This window comes from Suillus fuscotomentosus (assembly GCF_016647785.1).
Source record: "Suillus fuscotomentosus strain FC203 chromosome Unknown F5891scaffold_11, whole genome shotgun sequence".
NCBI lineage: Eukaryota > Fungi > Basidiomycota > Agaricomycetes > Boletales > Suillaceae > Suillus > Suillus fuscotomentosus.
Window position 1 is genome coordinate 16,716 of NW_024539523.1, and position 20,889 is coordinate 37,604.

Below are 20,889 nucleotides of genomic sequence, written 5' to 3' on the forward strand. Positions count from 1 at the left end.
GGGAATGGCGCGCATTGCGCGGGAAAGCTGCGCCTCATATAGGAATAGCTGTGGACAGTACACAGAGTGGTGCTGCAAGTTTGTGCTGTATACTCCCTAGTGGAAACTGCCATATCACGCCATGAGAGGCATGATTCTCTACAGCGCTAGTGTCATCACATGGTACCCGAAGTTTTGAAGTATTTCGAACTCCAAAGTAATCTCGAGGTGCAGCAGACTTTGAGTAGAGTGAGTGTGCAGACAATACAGGAAGGACAGGAAATATGTACAGGGCTGTGAAAAACACTTGACAGCTGCATGCAGGAAATGCAGAAATGGTGATGCATTGCAGCAGTGCACACTGCAGAATGGTAAATTTGATCTTATCTTCAAAATGTAGGATTGTTTGTATCGACATACATCAATGTTCTTCGTTTTATATTTATTGTATCTATCTCATTTGATTTATATCCACCTCTATTTTGCTTGTTTTCACTGGGCGCCAATTTCCGTCTGGTGATTTGCTCCCAGTTACTGCACCGAGTTTGGGCCACATCCTTGAGCATTTTTTTGTTTTCACTCGCAAGCAGTATGCTGAAATTGCTCGTGCACACTCAGTCAGGTTTATCTCAGTTTATCGTGAGGACCATATTCGTGATCTCCTTCGGGTGCATGAATGCACCAGACAATGTGCACTGAATCTCATTGTGTTTTGGCATCTGCGTTCTCCCAGGCATGATATTTCTCATGTGGTGCTGCCACCTCCTTCTAAATCTGATCACTTGGCACATCGGAATGCAGTTCGCTGTGCTGCATGCTCCCAACATGCAGAGGTTCAACGTGACCATAGTGTTGATGCCATACACTCTGCAGATGAATCAACAGATGAGGACGTTGATGATGATCCTGAGTTTCTGACCATGCATACATTTCCTGAGAAGGTTGATATCATTAAGGAATGGCAACACGAGATGAGCTACATGATGCAACAGCGTGGCGTATGCGCTGTTTGTGCTCATAATGTTTGCATTAAACAGCTGAAAAGTGTCAGTTCATCTCAAGTTCCCTTACATTTATTGTGCAATGATTGTCTGCTAGTGCACATTTTGCCCCAAACATATGATTTGGAGTTGTATGACAGAGCCATCTTGCATCCAAAAGGCTTGTATGATTGCTGGGCAGTTGGGGCTCTGCAGATGTGTCATCAGTGTCATGCAGCTTTGATCAATAAACATCCACATCAACCTGTGAACTCTCTCACTAATTTCCAATATTATGGACATGAAAGGTTGCCCCCTTCTGTTGCTGATGTGTTTGCGTGAGCATCTATGTATGATTTAATGTTCGTTTCTCGTGTGCATGCATCACAAATCATACATTTTTATGCTCACAAGCCATCTGGGCATTGGGTGCCTGAGGAAAGCTCTCAGTGGTATAATCAAGGAAATGTTGCTATCAGACCCCAGGACTCTGTTGAGCTGCGGAATATGCTTCCACCTAGTGAGGATGAATTGCACGATGCAACATGCATGATCTCTGCTGGTCATCAGGAGAAACCTTTGCGCGCAACTGTCAAACAGATGCGTCTGGTTTTAGTGACCAAATCTGTAGTTAAGACACTGATTGAATTTCTAGTCGAATACAATCCTTGGTATCAGCAATGTGGTGTTTTGTATAGCCAAGAGAATATGGATGCTCTTTTTGAAGATATTGATGGCAATGTGGACACAGGCATTCCCAAAGCTTTGCAAATATGTCATTTATCAAAAGATGACTCCATTGATCAATTCCTTCCTTTGGAATCACATGATCTGAGTATTTCAGACAGCATAGATCCTGGCAATATTACCATGGAAGCAATAGGTTTTACCAAGGGTGACCATTCAGCAACAAGTCGAGAGAAAATGAAACTTCATGCGTTGGCGCATGTATTAGATCATAACAAGTTCATATTGTCAAAGGCGGGCTCATCCTTTGTCTCTGACAGCGATCCAGGCTTGATGTCTTTTTTATTTCCGCACTTGGATCCTTGGGATATCAGTGGATTTAATCATAGTGGTTGTACAGTGGCTCAAAAAAGTGTCTCGATGTTTGTTGGTTTTCATGTAATTGCTTTCTTATGAGTCAGGGTGTGGGAATCTGACTATGCTATAGGGCCTTTTGTCAGAGATCCCAATTTCATGTTCATCTACTGGAACATAATCCAGAAAAAAGAGGTCAGCACAAACACCAATTTTAGAATCAGGGCATCTTTGCAGCACACTCTGGCTGAGGAATTAAGAGATGTGGGACCTTCCCTTATGAGTTTGGCAGAGAAGTGGATGTGTTCTGTCAATGCAAAGCCGTCTATGACTCAGGAAAAGAAAGCTGCAAAACTTTTACATCGTTTACATGCATCAGCAAGGTCGTTGAAAGGTAGTGCAGGATATAAATTGTGTCATCGCAATGAGATATGCTCTCTGATGAAAAAATTTAGTACTCCGGCATTGTTTGTCACTGTCAACCCACATGATCTTACAAGCGGCATGATTCCCATCCTTTTGGAAATGGGGCTTGAGGAATGGTATTTGATGACATCAATTGAGAGGGCGAAGATAGTTGCAGGTCGTCCCAATGCTGTGGCAATTGCTTTCGATCTCCAAATTCAAGTGTTTATTGACATCATATTGCAATATAAACATGGCCCAGGCATTTTCAGACATTGCCAAACATATTATGGCATGGTAGAGGCTCAGGGAAGAGACACTTTTCATTTTCTTATTTGGATCAAAGGTAATCCGAGTCCCCAGGCCTTGTGTGATCGTATGGCAGCTGAAGAAGGATTCTCAGTGAAAATGTTTGATTGGTTGGAGAGCATCATAAGTTGTGAGCTACCACATGACACTGGACCGATACCAGAGGTATCTCCGGACCAGGCTCGCAAGCCTGAATGGGATAATGGAGAGATGGATCCCTGATTAGAAATGCCTCCACAAAGCACATATCTCACGTAATACCGAGAATGATGAAGCAGAGTTCAGCTGGCAGCACCAAAACCATTGTCAAAATGAAGACAGGTAAAAAGTACATTAAGATGCTATGAAGACTTGACCGTGAGATATGACTATGGCATTTCTCATGCCAGGACGAAAACTGCCGTGATTGATCGTAAACATTATCACCTAAGAGAGCATGTAAGAATCATGCAGAGGATTGATAGGATAGCGGGTTTGGCTATGACTGATTGGTAATCGGAGAAAAGGAAATATAACAGAAAAAGTGCAAAGAAGGGTCCTGGGATGCCCAGCGGGCCGTTGTATATCACTTGTGTACCATTACTACTGCATATTTGGCTGCACTATTTTTAGCCTGTGCCTGGTCACAATCTGATTTGGGCATTGCATTTTCGCATTTTTAGCCACCTACTGTTGGAATTACCCCACAACACCCAAAACATAATTCATTTTGGGAATCTCCACAATTTTAATTATTCCCACACCCTTCCCACCCACATTATTGCAGCTTCACCACCACACCACAATAGCTCCCCCTTTATATATATGTATAATATAATAGACTGCTTTTTTTGTTTGTTTGTGTGACTCCTCCTCCAGGGGCAATTCAACATAGGGTAGGGTACAAAACACTTTCGCATTTTTGCCCCTTTGGTGGGAAAGTGTTCTATTATATTTAGAACATGTTTATAAGCATATATGAGTAGATTCTCATCTTTATTTGACCCCCTGAAGCGTCCTACATCAATAGATATAGCATATATGCAAGAAAACACAGAATATATTCTCATTAATTATTTCTAGGTGGACAGACTTGGAAAAATGTATCAGGAGCCCAGGACCATAGGATGATACCCTGTTGCATAATATGCCCCACCTTTTCTGGTGGTTCACCCCCTGTGAAAATTTTTCCTGTAGGACTGGACCTTAATTGAGGTGAGGGGTCTATTTCTATGTATAATTGGAGTAGATCTATCATATAGCTGGCCCAGGACACACATAGAATCCTGCTGCAAGAACAAAAACATAGAAAATCCCACTTTTGACATTTTTTATGTTTCTCAGTATCTTACTCTTGCATAAATGGCCAGCCCTGCTCATATATAATAGGTAGTACATTCACATATATATTCTGTACCAAGGATCAGCCCTACATAGGGCGCAAATTTGATATCTGATGTATAGGGAGTATTTCTACTGATAAGAAGCCTATATAGTAATCAAGCCTGTGATAAGTGATCAGATACCTGGAATACCTCCCATATATATCCCTGATAATGTATTTGAAGTTTTAGAAAGATCCATGAAAGACTGACTGAATGACAAGTGAAATGACATATGTGTGAGGATTATTTATGCAAGAGTAAGATACTGAGAAACATAAAAAATGTCAAAAGTGGGATTTTCTATGTTTTTGTTCTTGCAGCAGGATTCTATGTGTGTCCTGGGCCAGCTATATGATAGATCTACTCCAATTATACATAGAAATAGACCCCTCACCTCAATTAAGGTCCAGTCCTACAGGAAAAATTTTCACAGGGGGTGAACCACCAGAAAAGGTGGGGCATATTATGCAACAGGGTATCATCCTATGGTCCTGGGCTCCTGATACATTTTTCCAAGTCTGTCCACCTAGAAATAATTAAATGAGAATATATTCTGTGTTTTCTTGCATATATGCTATATCTATTGATGTAGGACGCTTCAGGGGGTCAAATAAAGATGAGAATCTACTCATATATGCTTATAAACATGTTCTAAATATAATAGAACACTTTCCCACCAAAGGGGCAAAAATGCGAAAGTGTTTTGTACCCTACCCTATGTTGAATTGCCCCTGGAGGAGGAGTCACACAAACAAACAAAAAAAGCAGTCTATTATATTATACATATATATAAAGGGGGAGCTATTGTGGTGTGGTGGTGAAGCTGCAATAATGTGGGTGGGAAGGGTGTGGGAATAATTAAAATTGTGGAGATTCCCAAAATGAATTATGTTTTGGGTGTTGTGGGGTAATTCCAACAGTAGGTAGCTAAAATGCGAAAATGCGGAGTGTGGGAACAATGTGGGGAGGCCTAATATGAGAAGGTGACAAAAATGGAATATGTTTTTGTGAATTTCCGCATTCGGAAGCCAAAATTGCGGTCGTAATATGACAAATAGCTGAGTTTCAAAAGTGCAAAAATTGCGGCAGTGTATAGTGAGGTGTGTGGTGATATATCACCTGGGTGATGCTACTGTAAGTTAACACCAGGGATATAACATGGCTGCGTGCTAATGAGAGTAAATGATATATCATACTGACAGGATATGGTGAAAGTTCTGTGGTGTACATGGAAGGAAATCTTGCTAAGAATATGTGAGTGCCAACTCATCAGCGCCATGCACTTGACGTCTGACTATATTTTCTCAAAGGTCAGATATGCTGAGGCACATTCTCAAAGTCCTTCGAAAATCTACTATCACAGGAGATCATGGCAAAGATGATAGGTCAAAGTTCTGGGCAAAATTTCGAATGCATATGATGATGACTTCCTCAACCGAGTGCAAGGCAATATATTTGTGATCCTGACTTTTGTGCATTCATTTCTATATCAATAGACGCAAATTTCACGGGAAAATAAGGCTGGTCTGCTCTCAACTGTCATCGTTACTTTCGTCATCGGAATGCAGTCCGACCTGGCAGACACTACCAGTGCCCTCTTGGTGCAGCTCATAGCAATCACTGTTAACGGGTCAAGTGCTGTACATGATTTCAGCACTCTTTCCTCGTAGAAAGTATTTTAGAACGCTACCCAGTGACATGTGTGCCCCGATTACACTTGTCCACAACCAGTTGCCTGGCAGTTGTACAAACTATTTGCCACAAAGCTTTTTTTATGAATTTGATCGAGATAGGCCTAAAATGCCTTCAAGAGTATCCTGGTTTTTACATCCAAAACTCATTTTCCAAAGCAAGTACATTTGGATACATCCCAGACACGCTCAAGGTGCTGGTGTTTAGTGTACTTATGGTATGGTCCCATGCTTGTGATCACATCTCGTTGAAACACAGACCAGTCACTTGCAGCAAGCCTTTGCAAGACAGGTGAGTTGACTGCTACATAGAGAGCAGAATTAACAAATGAATGACTTAACCAAAACAGTGTCCTTACCCGGAACCTCAAGATATCCTCCATCGTTGAGAAACAGAATGGACCACAGTTTTCAATCCTTCGCACTTTTGAAAATTATGAAAAGGTGACCACACCCTGATATGAAGAAGTCTGTGGGCTGTGTGAATGGTGTACTACATCTCCCATTCCTGTGAATGGAGTCAGCTTTCCTGATGCCATATGTCAACCAGGAAGCAATGGTAAACTCGCGCAGGAGGATTACTTTCTAGAGAAACGTAAGAAGGCTATAAGGCAATAATACCATTTAAGCTAAATGCAAACAGATTCAATAGGCATGTAGACTCACAGCCAGCGACCATCTGGACTCTTTTTGCTTAGCCACTGATTGATCAAATCCTGATCAAGATATATGTGCTCCCTACCCGCCACCTTCTCAGCAACATTGGGACCATCATGAAGGAGACCGCCACCAATGGCTGCTGATTTACTGCTGATAATCACTGGACAGTTGTTCCGAAGAAGGTCTCGAATTTCGTCCATCCTTGTCAGCTGCGATTCTGGTGTACGATTGTCTATGAAAGTGGAATTTGCCATGTACTCCAGGATGTCATTGTCATGAAGAAAACCTCGATGAGTTTCGTTGACAAGCTGATAAAATCGATGGTTTGGGAGAAGGCGACCTCCACTATTTTCAAGAAAGACGTAGAGAGATGTGTCGGCACTGTAAGGAGGAGGGTTGCATAGAGCTGAGTTTGCAGTCATGATAGTTGAATTTTGGTACTCACACTCAGGGGCTGGCCTCCAAATTACATGTTTAGGGGTCTTGTCACTTGAACGTGACCATAGTATCATGACTATCTCATATCTGCTATGTGTCTTCCTCAAGAGCCGTGAAGAAAGACTATCTCCTGATCATTATTTCTATCGCATCGTCGAAGAGACTATTCAAAATGTCATACATTGCCTGACCGTCTTGCATTATATGGTGAGGAGCACACTCGAAAATTTCAACAAAGTTGTGGAGGAGCAAAGGATTCAGGAGATCACCTAATATCTACAAACTACCTGCCCCACGGTTTCCAGCAGTGACTCTCCTGCAATGAATTCAATATTTGTTGACATGCGTGCATACTCAGCCTGCATCAGTAAATTCACAAACTCCTTAACGTCCTTTTTCGCCACTTGTCACAAAAATCTTCAACATGTTGCCACTTATTATTCTTATGCACTTGTCATTTTTCTTTCACAAGCACTCACAAGTAAATGTGTGATTCACAAGTGCCCACAAGTGCAACAAGCGCCGAAAGCAAGGAAGACGAAATTGTGTCATAGATTACAGTGGCTCAAAAAGTGTCTCAATGTTTGTAACTTTTCATGTAATTGCTTTATTATGAGCCAGGGTGTGGGAATATGACTAAACTGTAGGGAGGTGTCATAATGCTATACTTCTTAGCCTCATTGGAGTTCCCTATAGCGTGGGAAGCTGATGTCATCATGTGCATATATGGCTATTTGAATTTGGTGACTCATTGAGACACTTTTTTGACTTTTAGTTTGATCAACACAATCTCTATAATTATGATACTTCATGTGACCTCCTGTTGCTCTAATCACTTCTGCCACTCCTCTAGACATGCTATCTATCAATTTTGAATATTTCTTCTTAGTACTCCTTTCTCACTCTGCTGCAACTCTGTCCTACAGCTGAAATAGCCCCTATGATGAATTTTGATAGGCTGCAAGCAATTTCTTGAATATTTTTCAGAGATATTCAATAGGGCTGATGTATAGGGACTATGCTAGACATGATAGAACATTGATATCATGGTCTTTGAGCTACTAGTAACTAAATTGAAAGCTTACCTCACATGAATGAAGATCTCACATTTACCATATTGTGACTGGGCAGGCTGCTAATGCTACTCAGGCCACCTAATTCATCAATTCCATCATATCCAGCTCTGTCTTTACTCAAACCATCAATAATACTTGCAAGGCAACAAATATTAAAGCTACAATCAAGAAGAAGAGGACTCTCCTATCTCTAGCCTATAGAAAGAGGAAGTAAACTTTAGCTTTAAAGCACCAGTACTGGACTGAAAGAGGACTGGAAGAGGACTATATTATAAGATCAGACTAAGATAAATATGATGAGATCAGATGGCTGGGAATACATCTGTAAAAAGACAGGTGAACCACTAAAAGACAAAAAATCGTATAAACTCTCAAGTGTAGAGTAACAAACATAGAGGTATAGGACTGTATGAGATGTAATAGAGTGTATATTCTCTGTGTGAAGTAAAGTAAAGGACTAATACAAAAGGGTACATCTCTATTTTAGATGAGAGTCTGCTAAAAAGCATACAGAAATCATAGATTAATGGGGAAGATACTATGTTGTAATAAAATAAGGATCCTAAGTATATGTCTAAGTTAGTCACTAGCAGCTCAAAGACCATGATATCAATGTTCTATCATGTCTAGCATAGTCCCTATACATCAGCCCTATTGAATATCTCTGAAAAATATTCAAGAAATTGCTTGCAGCCTATCAAAATTCATCATAGGGGCTATTTCAGCTGTAGGACAGAGTTGCAGCAGAGTGAGAAAGAAGTGCTAAGAAGAAATACTCAAAATTGATAGATAGCATGTCTAGAAGAGTGGCAGAAGTGATTAGAGCAACAGGAGGTCACATGAAGTATCATAATTATAGAGATTGTGTTGATCAAACTGAAAGTCAAAAAAGTGTCTCAATGAGTCATCAAATTAAAATAGCCATATATGCACATGATGACATCAGCTTCCCACGCTATAGGGAACTCCAATGAGGCTAAGAAGTATAGCATTATGACACCTCCCTACAGTTTAGTCATATTCCCACACCCTGGCTCATAATAAAGCAATTACATGAAAAGTTACAAACATTGAGACACTTTTTTGAGCCACTGTATGTTCATACGTGGATCAATGCAAACACTGATGCAATTGATAGCATCGAGTCCGGTTCGAAGAGCATCGGAGGCCAATAGTGACGACAAACCTTTATTACATGCGGGGGAGGTGTAACGAAGCGAGACACTCGGATATTGAAGGGCAAGGGAGGACTCAGATTGGTTTTTGGAGGGGGGTGAAGGCAGTCTTCAGTTGCCTGGATCAAGAGATGCTCGAGGCCATTCATGACCTGGCATGACATTGAGCACCTGCAGAGTGGTAGAGTAAAGGTGAGTTAGTACATCTGTGAAGGCCAAACAACTCACTCACCTATATTAGTGTTAGAATGTACTTGAATACAAGAACAAATGAGAATTGATGTGACTGGGAACAGATCAGGAGGATATGGCTGTTGCAGCCCGTGAAGGAGAGACTGGGAATGGACCAGGAGGAGATGGCTATGGTTGCTGTTGCAGACCTGCAAAGGAGGGACTGGGAACAGATCAGGAGGAGATGGCTGCAGTTGCTGTTGCAGACCCACCAAGGAGGGACTGTGAATGGACCAGGAGGAGATGGCTGCGGTTGCTGTTGCAGACCCGCCAAGGAGGGACTGGGAATGGACCAGGGGGAGATGGCTATGGTTGCTGCTGCTGACGAGATATGTCTTGTTCAGCAAAAGGTTAACAGTCTTGAGAAAGTTCTCGACAGTGAGATCGTCACCTACCGCATGAGGTTGTACAAAGTCATGATCTTCATAAGGTGGAGGTGGACAACCGGGAGCGAGTGGCAAGCTCCCACCACGCTATCACACAAAAGGGTAAGTGGCACTATTCATTAGCAGTATGGGCACAGGTACTTTACCTCTGAGGCAGAACTCTTAATGTTGCTGTTGCAGACCCGCTGAAGGTACAACAATTCAGATGGTGAGTCTGAACAATGTGTTGGGTCTTGCAGAACCTAGTTGCTATTTGACCCTAAAGGGTTTCTGGACTAGGCTTAAGGCTCAGAGGAGAGGAAATATCATAGAAACTTGGTCAGCCCTCAGACCCATACTGGTAACTGGTGAAAAGATTGCTTGATTATGTAAGCTACAAAAGTGCCAACATAAGGTAAGGTAAAAACAGTCTCTACAAGCCCAGCCAGAAATGAATCCCTACACCGCCAAGGAGGGACTGGGAATGGACCAGGGGGAGATGGCTGTGGTTGTTGCTGGTAATGAGAATAACTCATCGGTACGTCTTGTTCAGCAGAAGCTGCTGTTGCAGACCCGCCAAGGAGGGACTTACCCTCGGGTTTGGTTGGGACTGGGAACAGACCAGGGGGAGATGGTTGTGGTTGTTGCTGCTGACGAGAATAACTGGTCAGTATGTCTTGTTCAACAGAAGCTGCTGTTGCAGACCCGCCAAGGAGGGACTTACCCTCGGGTTTGGTTGGGACTGGGAACAGACCAGGGGGAGATGATTGTGGTTGTTGCTGCTAACGAGAATAACTTGTCAGTGTGTCTTGTTTAGCAGAAGCTGCTGTTGCAGACCCGCCAAGGAGGGACTTACCCTCGAGTTTGGTTGGGACTGGGAACGGACCAGGGGGAGATGGCTGTGGTTGTTGCTGCTGATGAGAATAACTGGTCAGTATGTCCTGTTCAGCAGAAGCTGTTGTTGCAGACCCGCCAAGGAGGGACTTACAAAGTTGTGATCTTTGTAAGGTGAAGGTGGACCACAGAATTATGTGCGCTTGAGTTAGTGGTAATTGGACATGGAGGTCAATCCTAGCTCCAGGACTTTGAGTTGGTGGTATTTGGAGGAGATTAAGACTTACTGTTCTGCCAAAGAAAGGGGGATCAAGATGCTATCTTGAATGCATGGTGATCGGTGTATTTATTGACATAGAATAAGCGGAAAGCATCATAAGAATGAAAATACTCAATGTCCTTAGGAATGAAATTGGGACCGTAGATAGGGATTGCAGTGGCTCAAAAAGTGTCTCAATGTTTCTGACTTTTCATGTAATTGCTTTATTATGAGCCAGGGTGTGGGAATATGACTATGCTGTAGGGAGGTGTCATAATGCTATATTTCTCAGCCTCATTTATGCTCCCTGTAGCGTGGGAAGCTGATGTCATCATGTGCATATATGGCTATTTTAATTTGATGACTCATTGAGACACTTTTTTGACTTTCAGTTTGATCAACACAATCTCTATAATTATGATACTTTATGTGACCTCCTGTTGCTCTAATCACTTCTGCCACTCCTCTAGACATGCTATCTATCAATTTTGAGTATTTCTTCTTAGCACTCCTTTCTCACTCTGCTGCAACTCTGTCCTACAGCTGAAATAGCCCCTATGATGAATTTTGATAGGCTGCAAGCAATTTCTTGAATATTTTTTAGAGATATTCAATAGGGCTGATGTATAGGGACTATGCTAGACATGATAGAACATTGATATCATGGTCTTTGAGCTACTAGTAACTAAATTGAAAGCTTACCTCACATGAATGAAGATCTCACATTTACCATATTCTGACTGGGCAGGCTGCTAATGCTACTCAGGCCACCTAATTCATCAATTCATCATCTCCAGCACTGTTTCCACTCAAACCATCAACAATACTTGCAAGGCAACAAATATTAAAGTTACAATCAATCAGAAGAGGATTCTCCTATCCCTAGCCTATAGAAATAGGAAGTAAACTTCAGCTTTAAAGACCAGTACTGGACTGAAAGAGGACTGGAAGAGAATTATATTATGAGATAAGACCAAGATAAATATAATGAAGTCAGATGGCTGGGAATACATCCATAAAATGACAGGTGAACCACTAAAAGAAAAGAAATTGTATAAACTCTCAAGTGTGGAGTAACAAACATAGAGGTATAGAGCTATATGAGATGTAATAGAGTGTATATTCTCTGTGTGAAGTGAAGTGAAGAACTAATACAGAGTGGTACATCTCTATTTTAGATGAGAGTCTGCTAAGAAGCATACAGAAATCATATATTAATGAGGAAGATACTATGTTGCAATAAAATAATGATCCTAAGTATATGTCCAAGTTAGTCACTGGCAGCTCAAAGACCATAATATCAATGTTCTATCATGTCTAGCACAGTCCCCATACATTAGCCCTATTGAATATTACTGAAAAATATCTAAGAAATTGCTTGCAGCCTATCAAAATTCATCATAGGGGCTATTTCAGCTGTAGGACAGAGTTGCAGCAGAGTGAGAAAGGAGTACTAAGAAGAAATATTCAAAATTGATAGATAGCATGTCTAGAGGAGTGGCAGAAGTGATTAGAGCAACAGGAGGTCACAAAAAGTATCATAATTAGAGATTGTGTTGATCAAACTAAAAGTCAAAAAAGTGTCTCAATGAGTCACCAAATTCAAATAGCCATATCTGCACATGATGACATCAGATTCCCACGCTACAGGGAGCATAAATGAGGCTGAGAAGTATAGCATTATGACACTTCCCTACAGCATAGTCATATTCCCACACCCTGGCTCATAATAAAGCAATTACATAAAAAGTCTGAAACATTGAGACACTTTTTGAGCCACTGTAAGTGTGCTGCACGGTAAATGGTGTCGATATGAATAACAGCGAGGTTTGGGGTGCCATCATCATGAACACTTGGATGGACTATCCACATGCCAGTATCCTTGTCGGCAGAGTCACCAACCTTATCGAACTAATGAACAAGAGCGCATGGATATGTGGTGGCCCAATTATATCTAAAGGAAAAAAAACATCTGACTCTGGCAACTTCAAGCCCTTTCATCCCCTCAAGGTCTGAATTTGTGTTGACGAACATGCAATCATTACGGGGATAGACATTCCGCCAGGATGGACATGCGCAGATCTGTTCTCGTCACATGCCACCAATGCCGCTGGGATCACTTGGCGCATAAAAAGTTGCAGCAGCAGAATTAAAGACATGAAGTCTACCATTATATCAAGGGCAGCTAGCAGCAGGGACATCTTCGGGGTTGCGAGGATCATTGCGAAAGAGTTGCGAAAACAGAAAATGACGGATAAGGCGTCGCAGGTATGGTACATTGACCTCACCTGCTAGTTCTGGTACAGTCTGTGCCCGTGTTTGGTCTAAGAAAAACCTTGGTGAGTATTAAAACCGACACATTAGAGCATCACTTATGAGGAGACCTTGCAAGCTTTACAAACGAGAGCAGTACAGTTGGGCTGTCAACAACTTCACCGTCGTCAACATCATCTTCTGCCTGTGGCACAATAACAGGGGCATCTGGATTATCTTCAAGGATGACAGCTGCATGTTGAGTACACAAAATGATAAGACTAGATACAAAAACTTACGCAGAGCGGCCACAGCTCTTGATAATACAGAGCCAACGAGCATCCCACAAGCAGTGAAGTCTACGCGAGATGCTGCGAGTTTGTTGAGGCATTGGTTAGCCAAAAGCATTTGGCCAATGGCATTATGCTTGCTAGACAACCTCCAAGGTTGTTTCACAGCCTTAATGTGCTTGGATTCCGTGATCAACGAGCACAATCCATTTGGCACACCAAACAGTCAGATCATGTCTGCATAGTGGGTCATTGAGTGCTGGCGGGGTAACGAGAAGTGAGGGACTGTGCCTGTGGTTTCGAAGATCTGGTGGTAGTGGTGAAACCGAGCAAGTGCATCTTTGAGTTGATCCAGAGAGGTTTCAGTAATTACGTTGTGTCGTGCAATATAACAAAATTCTAAAAGTGCACGAAACGCACACACCATGTCTTGAGGTACATGGCCTTCGATAGCCAGAATGAAGACCTTCATAAGGGCTTTGGAATCATTACCTCCATTGTTTAAAGCCGCGGCCATCAGGAAATTGCCGTAGACCAGTGAATGGCGCCACAACAGCAATTCTGACTCAAGGTTAGAAAACGCTGGATTAACAAGTGAGGTAGTATACCTTCAATCTATGTTGCTCATGATCTCGTCTCCTCGTTTGGTCCCATGCTCAAGTCTAAGGTACTTTACTACCCAATCCACCAAATGATCCTTGAAGGCGCCTTTGACTAGCTGGTGGAGGAGATCGAATGATATTAATTGATGGATGTCAGCTCGGAGGAAGTCATTTGTGAATGGCTGTACAAAATAGATTAGTGTATAGTTTGAGAGCGGGTGGATCACTCACAATGAGAACACTTATGATACCATATTCATGCCACAATGTATCTGGGTGGATATTTTCATGTATGAGGACATCTGTATGCTCTCGGCAGCATAAGAGACCACCACCATCAAGATCTCCCCGACTTGCAAGGTATCTACAAACATTGTCAGTAAATGTTGATGCTGAGTGTGACTTAAAACACACTTTGGGCACCAATTTTTAACGGTACAGGACAGCACCAGTTGCTCCTCATAGTTGGCTATGTAGGGTCCCAGGCCAAATATAACACATTGAAAGTGACCGTCTGCACAATGCAGGACTTCGTACTCGGTCATCACAGGCTTCAGGGTAGATAGAATTGCGGATAGTGAACAGTGAAAAAGCTGCCAGCAAAATACACGAAACGAATCATCATGAGCATGTTGCCTATCAGCTGCGACATAGCTCAGATAAAGAATATAATTTTAAATTTTAATACACATACTTTTAGGTATAGCCAGGAAACTGATGATGATGAGAGCATCGTGATGAGCGCATTGCACATTGTTGTGCACATTGCCGATCAAGGCATACAGGGAGTAATATTCATTATTACCTGTGCCCACAGAAACATTGATCTTGTCGCTACCAAGAATTATCGGAACGAACATCGATCCATGTGTGTTTGGATCCTTCGATATCTCGTCCTAGTGGATGTCAGGATACCCCAAGTCACAAGGAATACATGAAATATGTACAGCTTTGTTGCCATGCCCAGTCCACAGACATAAAGTCTCTCCATTGGCATGTATCGTCCAATGTATCATACTCCCGAAATGGCGCATAGTCAATCTCACCCTTGTAGGTAGGGTTCGCTAACATGTTATGTGCCATCATGTGGGGGTCTCTGTACCAGACCTCAGTATTCTCTGTCCATCCACGGAGGAGCATCATGTTCAGGGTGTTCCCCTGTGTATTGAACCGAGAGACATTGCCAAGTGACATTGCCAAGTTGTGTGGTGTCGATGACCTTGTGCAAATCCTTGTGATCCGCAAATGGAGGGTGGTCATTGTGTTTTAACAGCTGCACAGCCATTAAGTCGAGTAATAATTCTGTAGCTTCGTTAGACATATGGCTTTGTTTGAAAACAAACTCTGCCATTGCAAATTCAATATTGTTACAATACGGGCTCCAGTCGTGAGGAGACTTTGGTGGGACAGGAGTTGGTGGTGTGCCAGGGGGCAGAAACACGCCGTCAGCTGTGCATGGTTGTCCTAAGAGCGTGTCAGAATCAGAACATATGAAAAGCGCAGATTGAAAGGTACTTACCATTGAGGAGCGAGTGATACATACGATAGTAATGCTCGCTCGCATCAGTGAATTCTGAGTCTGGATCCTCATCGTCAGCCATTGGACCAGGTGGTGATCAGGGAGGCGAGAAATCAGGAGGGGGTGGCAGGAAATCAGGAGGAGGCGACTGAGGTGGAGATGGAAGCTGTTGTGGTTGGGGAAGATCCAGAGCAGGTGCAATGGGATGGGACATGTGCATGTGTTGAGTGCGGCCAGGGATGTTTCGAAACCAGCGCATACAACCTGGAGATAGGCATGGAAACTAAAGGGCACGGTGAGTAGGCCAGTTTCTGCACATCATATGAGTAGTGTTGATGCAACGTATGGACCTAGTGAAGGTTTAAAACCGGCTGCTAATATTGAAGAAAAAATTACCCTTTCAAAGGTGCCATTGGAACGAAAATGTGCACTACCCCAGAAAGGGTTTGTTAAAATGGACAGTTATGTCATCGCACCACCGGAAAAGTTCTGGTGAACATTGATGATGGTCACCCCACCACAGGAAAGGTTCTGGTGAACATTCCCTAGGCTATTAGACGTCATTATATCACTGAAGGTTCTGGTAAACATTGATACTCACCATACTTAAGGTATTTCAATCTGGGACATGTCATTTTGTTGAGCACATTGTGCCGAAAAGCGCTGGCAAATATTGATGCTCCAGATGTTGCAATCGACCCTCAATTCAATATGTTAAGAAATATTATTCAGAGTCAGCTTTGGCTACAAATTTTAGAGTGATAAAACTCACCTTCAACTCGATAACCCACTGCCTTCAATTTTCGTCAGCCTACAAAACTGTCTATCGATAGAATGTCTCAACCTGACACAGTTACAACGCGCATGGGGACTCGACCTAAGAATGCAACTCAGCATCCCAGGCGCATTTTAATCAATAGTCGTGGAAAGAAGCATACCACTGCTGAAAAGGCCGCTGACAACCAACTGTGAAAGGGAGGCAAAGGAGGCAAGTGAAAAAGCTGTACAAGAAAGTTATCAGTGTATTGCTACTTTGCAGGCACAGATGCAGGCTGACCAAGATGCTATGTGTGTTGACGCACCTAAGCCTAAGCATCCCCATGCACGCCCAGTGGGGAAGACTGCAAAGGACTTGAAGACCTCTGACTCGACTATGGATGATAGGCAGGCAGGAGCAAAAATTGTCGCTGATAAGCCTCTTGTCACCAAAGGCAGGGGTCGCATGGGTGGAGCTAAAAAGTTAGCAGCTGATGCTAGCATCGAAAATCCTGCAAGTGAGGATGAGGATGGGGAGCTGGTCCAAACCAAAAAGAAGAAGAAACTGGCGGTGAGAGAAGCAATTCAAGCGGTATTAAATGCTGGCATTGTTATCGACTCAACAAAGGCATGTGATGGAGAAGTTCAGAAGACGTCTGATGTGTGAGTGTGTTTATCTATCAGTAACTATGATGATGCTTCTTTTGACTGAAACTACTCTTTTTTTTCTCGATATCACGACATACGATTCTGATGCTACAAGTTCCCAAAAATTTGCACTTGCTGGATGTGTCCCAGGGTGGCTGTTGAATCTTCCCATGACTGCCTCAAAGCCAGCCGCATCAGTTGAGGGTGAATCCTTCTACATCTTCCGTTCAACCACGGACCAGTTACTCTAAGCTCACAAAGGGGAGCACCATCAGCAGCAATGTTCCGCCCCCACTCACACCCATCAGTACCTCAAATGCTGGAGGCTTTACAGAGTTCAATATGTATGTGTCTGATGAGGACGAGGATGACGAGGAGCTCGCAAAACCTCTTTCTCATATTACAAGCAACAAGGCTTACACAGTGAGTCTGATTCTATCTATATTTAAATTCTACGTAGTTTCAACCACAGCTGTAGGGTATTGTGATTGTTCCCAAAGCTCTTGACGGTGTAGTACCTTCAGATGTTACCTGTCGCGGTGCAACCGAACAGCCTGATCCGATTGAAGATGCAGACGACATCGATGTCTTCGCAGACATCTGCAGCCACTTTATAGATTTTGACAGGCGCTGGCCCTGCTACACAACCTGATTTCCTAAGGGAGTATAAGGCCTGATGATGATGCCAATCACGAGCTACAGTCCTTGGACCATGATTCTGACCTTGAACCTCCTCCCCTCGCCCAAAAACCTAGGTCCCACTCCACCCCCCCAATGGATTTTGACTCCCTGGCAAGTCAGAAGTGGAAGCTGTCACCTCCTCTGGACTATGACAACATAATGGAGCTGTCATCCGAGGCTGAAAGTGTGCAGGGTGCCAATGAAGATGTGAAGACCGAACCTGTTGACCCAGTGTTCACGCGCCGGGTGACCTCTACAGTAAGTTTTGGTGTCTCATACTACATTTTACTGATTACAAGATATTAGACTAACATTGCTGTCACGCTCAAAGCCCCTCCAGCAAAGCGGCTGAAGTCTGAGTCCTCCACTCCCTCCAAGCCAATTGTACGCTCTGCATACAGGAAGAAGCATCTTCCTAAGGGTTGTCAGGTGGGAAACAAGTGGGCATGACAGTTCATCCCTACTGTCATTCGCTGCATCAGCGATCTAGATGAAGTATGGACCCTTGCAGATGATGTTGTCTGCCCTATCTTGCAGTCAGTCTGGAATGCAGTCTACAAAGGCAAGATTCCACACATGGTTGAAGCTGATGGGCCTGTCCTTGCCATTGTACATTTTGTTTTCAAACGTGATTTAAATCTGTCATTTATTTTTCTAGACCCTCCAGCGGTTGTCAGAGTGGTGCAATACCTTTAGCAATGTGGCTCTCGCCATGCTCGCAAACTTCATGACCTCACAAGATGATCTCAAGACTGATGAGGACCTGCAAAGATTTTGCATCGGCCTTACTCGAAAAGTTCAGCTTTTTATTTGGGGACATTGCAGAGGATGGAGAGGTGTCTAACCCATTCCAGTCTGACCTCATTGTACAGGTTCTCGTGCAGCACAAGTGTGCCACATCCGGCGCTGTCAACCTGCTGGGAACGAACTGATACAGTGCTGGGGCACTCGAGGGGCGCTCTTAGTCTTGCCACAGCAGCAGCACAGTGTTTTCTACCCTCTCATACAGCTGACTTAACTTACCCTGTATTTCAGATGGAACGCGCCATTAGGCTTTTCATCAATGGACACATGCTCCTAGGAGACATCAACACCTCTGGCAATGGTCGAGGCAACAAGACCCCGCTCGACGTCAATCCGTCCACAGGCAACCAGAGCAGCGTCCCCTTGGCATTTTCAGAAGCCAATTGGGGTGCGCACACGAGGGCTTACATGGCGTCTATCACATGCTTGTCAGACTCAGGTCCTTATCCGAAACTCCGAGCTTGCGCAGAGCCTTGCCATGAAGAGGCAGTGGCGGCGCGCGGATGGATGTGGACGAAGAATCTGGGGATGAGCGAGCGCTCATTTTCTAGAGGTAATGTCCCTCACTCTTGTATTTTATTTTGCAACTGACTATGAGCTTCGACACTACTAGTACCTTCAAGGTTATTCATGCTATGTTCCCTCGTCTTTTTTACATGCTGTCTTGTTGCCTGCCTCCATTTCCTTTGTCGCGCTCGTTATGTCTCATTGCCGCCTCCATTTGTTGTGCTCATTATGTCTCATTGCCGCCTTCATTGGCTTTGTCACGCTCATTATTAATCTACTTGCTAGTCCTTATTTTTCTCCTTGTTTAACCTTTTATCTACTTAATCCTCTTGTCCAGTTGAAATGCAATTCTTTTTCCTTGTAACAAGTGTGAAAAAGTGTGAAAAAGTGTATATAGTGTGAACAAGCTAAAAATAAGTGTGACGTAAGGGGATTGTAATGTAGCTCATTCTAAAAAAAAGTGCAAAAATGCTCAAATCAAGAGGAAGGGATCTTCTTGGCAGCTTGTTGCTCCTTGTGACAAGGAGGCGTTCTGGTTCTTGTCCACTCTTGGGTGGGAAAAATAAGAACTTAAAAGGAAATTAAGCAATTCGTGAATTTACTGATGTGTCAAGGTGGCAAAGATCCGAAGAGCAGGAAGCTTGCCTGAAAACACATATACATCCAGAAGTGCTTGGTCGACGACTGGGTGAAAGCCTTGACCAACAAGATAGAGTACAGTCCTTCCAAACAAGAATTTTGGTAGGAAACTTCACCTTTATATTGTTGCTCGTTACCAAATAAGTATGCCATCTCCGTAGGCTCCTCACTGTCTTCATGAAGCTTTCCTTGATACATGGGCTCATCACTATGGTCAAACTTGCATCCACTTCACAGGACATTGATGTGAAGTATTAGGCCCACGGTCCCCCATGCTCACTAGCCAATTTCCTCCTGCAATGGAATGGTTGGCTTGAGTTTGATGCTGGTAAACCTGTTCATCGCGAGAGATTGCCATACCGCAAATTGCACTCTATAGTATTTTCAGACATGTCTGAATTGTCTCCAAATCATGGTCACATCCGGATAACAGGTATGCATGGAAATTTCAATGAAAGGCATTGACATCATCAGTGACCTTTGGACTATTCTAGATAATTTTTTCAATATTGAACTAATGGCTGCTGGAAATTGGACGACCATTCCGCCTAGTGTGCCCTACACCCTACAACGAGTTCCAGCCACATTGCCTATGCATGTGGGATTCCCTGCCAATGGAAGGTCACCCTGCAACAATAGAGACAATGCCATGGAAATAAGATACTCGCAGATCAGATCATGGATGGATTTACAGGGCAAAAAAAGTGGAAGAGTAAGGTTTGGAGCTCTCCAAGTCACTTACCTTGGGATGGGTATGTTTCAGATGGGTTAGGTCTGCTTCGTGTTGTTTGTTCCATAATTTTGCCTATACTCTGCAATACATAATGTTGCACTGATAGCAAACCTGAGCTGCAGCTTTGTTTGGCTCGAGCCACAGCTTTTGGCCAGCTTTGGCTCATGGCCTAGGCTTGAAATCTGGCCCCCTCAGGCCAAGCCAAAGCCGGGCTGGAACATCACTAGCCCAGAGAGGGGCAGGTACGCTTCTTTGCAGGTTTGCTCGGAGGGATTGAGTCTAGGTATGTGCATGGAACAAGAGGGCTCAGTTCCTTTTCAGTCTTTTCTTCCCGGATTCTCATTCTAGGCATTTCATGGTGGTGATGTACTTGAACAATTTGGACAGTGACACTGTGGCACTGAGTACATAAAATAGATGAAACTATACAAAATATACACTGCTGTGAGGAGAAATGAATACAATTGAACATATGATGAGAACATCGAGACACCACTCCAAGTCTGCTTGTTTTGCCCTGTCAACTCACCCAGGGCCAGGAGCATGTACCATCCACATTCTGCCTTTATCTAATGTCCGTCTCTATCATCTTCCGAGGTTTGGAGTCTATTTCGGAATCCCACATTCATAAGGAATGCAGTCGGAACACA

General features: G+C 43.3%; 5 protein-coding genes across 5 annotated transcripts; 3 read left to right on the forward strand and 2 right to left on the reverse strand.

Annotated features, from left to right (window-relative positions):
- Positions 1-899: 899 nt before the first annotated feature.
- Positions 900-2,936, forward strand: F5891DRAFT_977311 (uncharacterized protein; the record flags this gene model as incomplete). The annotated part of the gene is made up of 4 exons (XM_041376692.1): positions 900-1,025; positions 1,374-1,907; positions 2,187-2,383; positions 2,456-2,936. The coding sequence occupies 4 exons, from the start codon at positions 900-902 to the stop codon at positions 2,934-2,936; spliced, it is 1,338 nt and encodes a 445-aa protein (XP_041229316.1).
- Positions 2,937-4,966: 2,030 nt separating this feature from the next.
- On the forward strand, positions 4,967-7,140 carry F5891DRAFT_977312 (uncharacterized protein; the record flags this gene model as incomplete). The annotated part of the gene is made up of 8 exons (XM_041376693.1): positions 4,967-4,997; positions 5,281-5,332; positions 5,389-5,416; positions 5,575-5,713; positions 6,029-6,061; positions 6,320-6,364; positions 6,598-6,812; positions 6,976-7,140. 8 exons carry the CDS (start codon positions 4,967-4,969, stop codon positions 7,138-7,140), a joined length of 708 nt encoding a protein of 235 aa, XP_041229317.1.
- A 3,717-nt stretch (positions 7,141-10,857) lies between these two features.
- On the reverse strand, positions 10,858-15,237 carry F5891DRAFT_1126743 (uncharacterized protein; the record flags this gene model as incomplete). Its single annotated transcript, XM_041364122.1, has 14 exons — positions 10,858-10,988; positions 12,604-12,718; positions 12,785-12,894; positions 12,928-12,971; positions 13,050-13,131; positions 13,360-13,528; positions 13,637-13,842; positions 13,886-13,911; positions 14,022-14,134; positions 14,184-14,316; positions 14,367-14,595; positions 14,647-14,848; positions 14,925-15,048; positions 15,083-15,237. The coding sequence occupies 14 exons, from the start codon at positions 15,235-15,237 to the stop codon at positions 10,858-10,860; spliced, it is 1,839 nt and encodes a 612-aa protein (XP_041229318.1).
- Positions 15,238-15,282: 45 nt separating this feature from the next.
- On the reverse strand, positions 15,283-15,562 carry F5891DRAFT_933429 (uncharacterized protein; the record flags this gene model as incomplete). The annotated part of the gene is made up of 2 exons (XM_041374002.1): positions 15,283-15,416; positions 15,472-15,562. Coding segments are annotated over 2 exons (225 nt in total), but the record flags the coding sequence as incomplete, so codon positions are not given.
- Positions 15,563-16,516: 954 nt separating this feature from the next.
- Positions 16,517-19,269, forward strand: F5891DRAFT_977315 (uncharacterized protein; the record flags this gene model as incomplete). Its single annotated transcript, XM_041376694.1, has 10 exons — positions 16,517-16,890; positions 17,061-17,298; positions 17,354-17,461; positions 17,578-17,814; positions 17,863-17,940; positions 18,094-18,165; positions 18,215-18,392; positions 18,429-18,445; positions 18,592-18,913; positions 19,205-19,269. The coding sequence occupies 10 exons, from the start codon at positions 16,517-16,519 to the stop codon at positions 19,267-19,269; spliced, it is 1,689 nt and encodes a 562-aa protein (XP_041229320.1).
- Between the last annotated feature and the right edge of the window lie 1,620 nt (positions 19,270-20,889).